Raw genomic sequence first — 7383 nt, forward strand, 5'->3', positions numbered from 1 at the left:
ATTCAGCAACTTCGCACAGCTATTGAAAAGCAGTGGGACAACATTCCACATGCCACAATCAACAGCCTGATCAACTTGCGAATGGGATGTGTCGCGCTGCATGAGGCAAATGGTGGTCACACCAGATACTAACTGGTTTTCTGTATCTGTGACCAATAGATGCATATTTGTATTCCCAGTTGTGAAATCCATAGATTAGGTCTGAATTAATTTATTTCAACAGACTGATTTCCTTATTGAAACTGTAAAATCTTTGAAATTGTTGCATGTTGCGCTTATATTTTTGTTCAGTGTAGATGATAGTCTTCAGAGTGGGTTTTGCAGCCAATGTTGGTGGAATCTCTCTCTCGAAAGTCAACTCTTCCCTCAGCTCTCTCTCGAAAGTCAACTCTTCCCTCAGCTCTCTCTCGAAAGTCAACTCTTCCCTCGGATGTTGGCTTCAGCTGAAACAAGACAAGCCAGAAAAGCGTATATTAGTTTATTCACCATATGGTGTATGAATATATACTATGTACAGTACGTGCATAGTGTGTGTTTATGTGTGTGTGTGTGTGTGTGTGAGATAGGGGGTTGGTGGCACCTTCATTTGGGAGGACGGGCTCGTGGTATAGGCTGGAGCGGAATCAGTGGCATGGTATCAAACACATGGTTTCTATGTGTTTGATGCCATTCCATCCGCTCCGTTCTGCCCATTATTATGAGCCGTCCTCCCCTCAGGAGTCTCCTGTGGTGTGAATACTGGTGACACGGCTCTTACTGGTGTAGTCCTGGGGCTGCATGGGTTTAGAGATGACCTGTCTGAGGGCCTCCACCCACTCTCTCTGCTCCCTCTCCTGCTCACACATGAAGACAAACTGGCGGTCCGGCGTCTCCACTGTGACTCCACACCTCCACCTGTTGCCTCTGGTCCTTTTGGGAATGCACTCACTCACTGAGTAACCATTGGTCTCTGTGCCGATGAACACAACTCCCAGCTCCTCAGCATCCTGTAGTAAACAGACACACACAACATGTTGATAGTGTAGAGATTAGGATTCGAGTGATACACACAGGTACACAGCGAACACACACACACACACAGCCTTTTGAGATGATGAGGAGGTGGATTCCTTTCTTACCAGCTGGCTTTTGAAGTAAAGGAGCTTCCTGTCTTGGGAGTCCAAGATGAACCATCTCTTTTTGAACGTCTCCTTTTGCTTCCCAACAAATACACTTTAATGTCACTGTGTTCATAATGCGATTACATTGTAACAACCAGGTCACTTTATGTTTCTTCTATCCAATGTCATTATTTAGTATGATAATCACAAAGTAACTACCTACCATAGGACCTGTCTTCTCCATGTATCCTTCTTTGAGGTAGTTTCTGGTAATTCTAGTCCTCAACTGTCAGAATACACATAATGAAGAGGAATACAGAAGAAGCATTTGTAAGCATCAATTCATTTATTGCTAATTGCAACAATAGTTATTGATTGCTACGGTTGCTGAATATGTCCTTAGGCACTAGGAACCACTGTCTGTTCTTCAGGAAATATTTACATCTAAATATACTGGTATTCTGCAACATAAAACCAAGCCAATAGTTACTGGAAATACTATCTTGTGACACCCTCTCAAAGCTGAAACGTGTTGAACTTCCTCTAATGCATTGATTCATAGAAGTATGTCTTAACAACACCCTATAGTTTCACGTTTTATTAGTCGTATGTACAGGATACACATGGTGTACACCGTCCAATGAAATGCTTACTTGCAAGTTCTTTCTCGACAATGCAACAACAATAAGAAAATCTAAGAATAACAACATAAAGTAAATGGCTCAGTAGAATATAATAGACATTTTATCATAAGTATAATACAGGAATTTATAGTATGTTTCCACCCTAAAGTGAATGGTCTACAGGGGACAATAAAAATACCAAATTCATGTGGGGGAGACATTGGTAGCCTCTGATTTAATGGAAATAGATACTGTGCCGGTACAAACATGGTTGAAAAGAAGGGCATATACCAGAGAGAACTTTACTGAAATATAGTCTAACAAACACTTACTTCTTTATCACTTCCTGTGGGGTATGCTGTTTTCAGGTAGGCAAAACGAGCAGCTCGAATGGCATTGAACCAGTTGACAATCTCCTGAGCAGGGAAGACTAGTAAGCTTTACACACTGATATACAGCATAATCTGCTACAGGAGGATGCCATAAAAACTATCTCCAACCAACTGTGAATACAAGCAGATCAACAGAGATCTCAGACAAAAAATACTAACAAAAGCTTGTTTTCCAAATTGTAAATATTTTAGCATGGCTTCTTGCTCACTTATCCACTTCCTCGTGTTTTGGATGAGGCCATGTGGCGGCAAACGTCTTTCTCTTATCTCACCTGGTAGTACCAGGAGATCAGTTTGTGATTTATCCAACTCCTCTGTAGTTTTCACTTTCATAACAAACATATGGCAAAGGAGTTGTATAAAGCACACAGTGACAGATCTTTGATCACCAGGCTATACAAAAGCTACTCTTCTATAATAAAGAGAGAAATACAGAGAGAAATGCCCACCTCTCCACTTTCGTGGTAGACAAAAATACTTCTGGTGTGGCTGTCTTCCTGGTAGGTAATCTGCAGACCATGGGCGTGACCAATTTTCTCAGGTTGAAAGGTCACATTCACATCTTTGATGGAGATGAGCGCTTTGGGCCCTTTGGACAGCTGAGGGCGCAGAGTGATGATGCGTACAATGCAAGCCCAGTGAAAGCTCAACAATGTGGCTTAACTATTTGTAAGCCTGACTTGAGAGAAAACTGAACATATGTCATAGTCAAATGATGTTAAGATGATTCACAAGTGAACCCCTGTAAATATTAGCAGAGCTATGGCACTGAACTCTTTTCACCTTTCAGTAGTCACACTTTCAAAGTATGTGACCATAAACAATTTAGAAATTTGGCCGTGCAGCAAAGCTACCCAGCATGTCAATGACCTCACACTTACATCCTCCTTGTTGTAGTAAGCCAGGGTGAATTCCTTCTCAGACAGAACAAACTTCCTTCTCTGAAACTGTCCCTTCCCCTTCTTCCACAGCATCCCTTCATAGAAACCTGGAATGGACCGAAAGAAGTGTACTCTGTTACGTTTCCGTAACTCATCAATACATGTGGGTATGACGCTCATGTCTCTGTGTGTGGTTTTCACTCAAGTGAACGATGCTCTGCTGTAGGTCTACAGAAGTGTCAGTGTGACAAGAACAGGTTTTTCTTGTCAGTGTACAATGAACAAACTACATTGACCCTGCAAAATGCCTCACTGTGGACAATATTTCCATTTCAATGTATATCATTTAGCAAACGCTTTTATCCAAAGCGATCTACAATCATGCGCGCATACATTTGTCATGTATAGGTGGCCCTGGGAATTAAACCTACTATCCTGGCGTTTCAAGAGCCATGCTCTAACAACTGAGCTACAGAGGACCACAATTAAAATACAGAAATATAGAAGAAATGGCAGAGGTTCTATGTGTTATAACATGTCATTTGAACGTCCACAGACAAGCAGTAAAGCCAGTTCACCTGTCGTGTAGGCCAGTGGAGGATACTTTGTCTCGCCGGTAAATTCCATCCTCTCATATTTTGCTCTTATCCACTGCTCCCTTAAGACGCTGGGGGTAAAAAGAATGAGATGTTCTACAGTTTCACAGGCTTATCGGATCATTGAGTCCACAGTTTCTCCTGCATTGTTTTAGAAAGGGTGAATAGAAACCCTAAGTATTGTCCATTGCATTTATTTTTCTTAAACCTTCAAAAGACAAATAATTTTTCATTGGGAAGGAGAGACAACAATTGACTGACTGGTTAAATGATTTATAATTCCACTGTCATAAGTTCCACTTCTTTATTTTTTTTAACAATACAATCTTTTCCTTCCCTTTCCTACATTGGTGCGCAAAGTCAGCATCCTTCAACTTCCCTAAATGATGCCATTCGAGTGCCCGGTGCCAAGAGCACTTGTCAGTGAAGTAGTGAAATGACCTGGGATGGCAACACTTACGCACAGTCTTCTTGCTGGGGCCGGTAGTAGAATGCCGGGACTGCTTTCTCATAGATGGCTCTGCCTGTGGCATTTCCATTGGTTTTCATGAACTTTGTTCACAAACAAACACCCCAAAAGAAGGAAATTGACAGAGGACATAAATACATTGTATTGATTAAGATTGCAAAGTGGTCCTCCAAGATGAGAACCTGGAGTGTAATTGTCATATAGTGGTCACAAAACCTGGTCTTGAAGAGATACTGGTTGTGAAGGCTTTTATTCCACCCCAGCACAAAGTTAATGATCATTTTTGATGGATTGATCTGGTTAGTGTTGGGCTGGAACGAGACACCTGAACACCCTGTAAGATCTCCAGAACCAGGGTTGGTGTTGACCACTGCTGTAAGAGATCCATTCAGTACCTTCACTAGCTCGTCATCCCAGAAGTCGAGCCGTATGGATTTGACGCGGCTGATGTTGGACAGGTTGCGGTGCATTCCAGAGCAGTTCAGACACACAAATAAACCCAGCTTATAGGACGCCCAGTCAGGATCTATACAGTGTATGCAGAGGACGGGAGGATCACCAGAAAGAGACAAGGCTCAAGATCACTCAAAACTCATGGAAAAACAGATCAAAGAATGAATGACCATCTCTGTGTGGTGTCACTCAGCACTGAAAATCACTGATATCTATCAAAATAGTCAATGGTGACCAGGCCGGTCCTGGCTATGTGGTCACCCTAGGCAAGACAAAAATATTGCTGCCCCTGCAAAACTAGAAATAGTACCAGTAAGCAAACTGACGTTGAAAAGACGTATTTTCCAGACGTTGAAGTTAAATTCATTTTTGGTTCTGAATGAAAGTTAAAAACATGTATTTTCCGGACGTTTGAAATCAGGTTCATTTTCCGTTCTGAATTAAAGTTGAAAAGACATAATTTATAGATATCTATGTTTGGGCCAAAATCAATGCTTATCCAGGCCGGATCAAAAACCAACGTCCGTGGAAATCAAGGCCAGGCTGGACTGCACCAAAAAACAACTGCTGGTCCGTGCTTACTGGGGTGTCGCCTACCCTGTCCACCTACCCTGTCCACCTGCCCTGTCCACCTGCCCTGTCCACCTACCCTGTCCACCTGCCCTGTCCACCTACCCTGTCCACCTGCCCTGTCCACCTACCCTGTTCACCTGCAACGTCATTTTATGAATGCCCATCCATGTGTTAGGCCCACCGTTTGTAAAACAGGCTGTTGCATTTGCTTTATTAGTCCTGATTCCTGTGACTAATCAATTTGGCTATTTAAGCTCTAAATATCAGCTACCTAACTTTATCAGGAGTTATCCTGAGCCTATTTGCAATGTGTTTACACCACAGGAGGATGGTGGCACCTTAATTGGGAAGGATGGGTTCGTGGTAACGGTTGGAGCGAAATAGGTGGAATGGTATCAAATACAACAAAACACATGTCCTCCCCTCAGCAGCCTCCACTGGTTTACACAGCAGGAAATGCATAAGTATTTTATTTTTCACTATGATCAGCTCATCAAAAACAAACTTGAAACCACTGATCATGACAATTTAGCCCCTATGGTGAAACTCCTGGACAGCAGTTGTAGCCTGATTATCCGTTCCATATCATCCATTTTACTGTGACCTGTCCTGTTTATAGGATATTGTAATGAGCCTGTAAGGCCACCGAAACTCACATGTAGTTTGTTGACTAACATAAACATTCTAGGACGATTATTTCCCATGAAATAATCAAGTTGTCATTTATTTTAATATAAACAGTGCACCCCAGCACTAACCAGAAACATACAAGCGCCTCTCGAAAAACTCTCACTCAGCATGCCTTGCGTCATCATCACATACAGCAACTAATTTGCATAACATAGGCTGAGAGACGCTCGAATGTGTACGCACATTACAACGGTGTGTTCATAAATGAACTTTGGAGTGCCTGAGTGCGCTCTGTGGGTGTGTTCGTAAATACACTCTGGAGTGCCCGTAAATTCAAAGCATTGTCAGATTGTCTGTTCATAAATTCAGAGTGTTTCGCTCCCGGAGCGCAGTGGCGGAGGAGTAGGGTTGATCCGAGCGTTCTGACCTCACAACTCAAGCTAACTTGGCTAGCTATCCACTTCCAGACAAATGAGAGAACACCTCACTCTGTAAGGCTGTTTTCATGTTATCTAGAGCGTTGGTGACTAACTGTGCTGCTGGCAACAATTTAATAACTTGTTTTTGCCGACGTTGACTGACACCTGTCATGTTCAACGTGTGTTGCGCGTTGGTAAATTCATGTTACTCTGCGCTCTGGCACAAAGACGAGAGTGTTCTGAAATGGGAGTAGATCGCCAGAGTGAATTTACGAACGCACCCAATATGTTGTTGGTTAACATGTCAGCACATTTTTTTATTTGATTGGGCGTCATTTAGTTAGGCTATTTGATCGGAGAAACCTGCATGATGTCTCACTACATTGTCATACCTTTTATCTCCAGCCTGTGGGCTACAGAAAAGGCCACATACCATTTCTACCATATAGGCTACTATATCTGCTACATGATTTATGTTAGATCGTTTTTTTGGACGGAAAGTTGGTGGAGTATGGCAGCGATGCGTCTCTCCAACAGCACCCCAGAAAGGCGCGCTGGGAATAGACAAGCTAAATATTTTGCGCCCCTGCCTTTAACAAAGTGGACACTGCTTATCACAGAGCGGCATCAGCGCTCACCTAAAAAAGCCATATGACGCTGGTTGAGAGAAATTGACATTGTTTTGAGGAATAATTACGTGAGGTTGTATGTGTTGTTAGAGGTGCGTCTTGGTCAGTTTAGCTCAGAAAATGACACTCTCTTCAATCTGCCGCCATAGGCGGTCGCCTAATGAGCGGGCAAGCCTTGTAGGTAGAAGTTATTGTTGAGTAGTGAGAAAGCAATGTCTACATGACACACACAAGCATTTACCCTACACATGACTATTTAACACACCACACACATACAAGTCAGAACATGGGCTGTTTTAATTCATGTGAACAAATAGTACACTCATTGGCAACTTCATCCCTAGCTCATTTCTTGAAGTGACTAGGATTTAAATGGAACTACATTGTCACTCACCCGGCGCGCCACAGTCTGCGCATTGATTGTTTTCTGGCAGTTTCCCCAATTCCAGCAAAATCGTTTTGTTTCGGTCCTTGTTTGCCATTATTTTGCGAATATAAATCTGTATCGATTTTGGTTAAATATGAGTGGTGTAATTAGCCGTTTACGTAACGAAATACAAATGTTGACGTTTCTGTGAGTTTGGACGAAAACTGGAACGTGTGTACCAGTACGGTATG

At 42.5% G+C, this 7383-nt stretch overlaps 1 protein-coding gene across 1 annotated transcript; it reads right to left on the bottom strand.

Annotated features, from left to right (window-relative positions):
* Window positions 1-230: 230 nt before the first annotated feature.
* On the bottom strand, window positions 231-7377 carry LOC120044728 (arf-GAP with dual PH domain-containing protein 2-like). Its single transcript, XM_038989407.1, has 11 exons — window positions 7160-7377; window positions 4457-4587; window positions 4053-4144; window positions 3575-3663; window positions 2997-3103; window positions 2565-2714; window positions 2056-2139; window positions 1324-1386; window positions 1119-1196; window positions 758-986; window positions 231-443 (listed from the first exon to the last, which is right to left on the bottom strand). The coding sequence occupies exons 1-11, from the start codon at window positions 7245-7247 to the stop codon at window positions 415-417; spliced, it is 1140 nt and encodes a 379-aa protein (XP_038845335.1). The 5' UTR covers window positions 7248-7377; the 3' UTR covers window positions 231-414.
* Window positions 7378-7383: the final 6 nt, after the last annotated feature.

The sequence above is a fragment of the Salvelinus namaycush genome, chromosome 3 (genome assembly GCF_016432855.1).
Source record: "Salvelinus namaycush isolate Seneca chromosome 3, SaNama_1.0, whole genome shotgun sequence".
Taxonomy (NCBI): domain Eukaryota; kingdom Metazoa; phylum Chordata; class Actinopteri; order Salmoniformes; family Salmonidae; genus Salvelinus; species Salvelinus namaycush.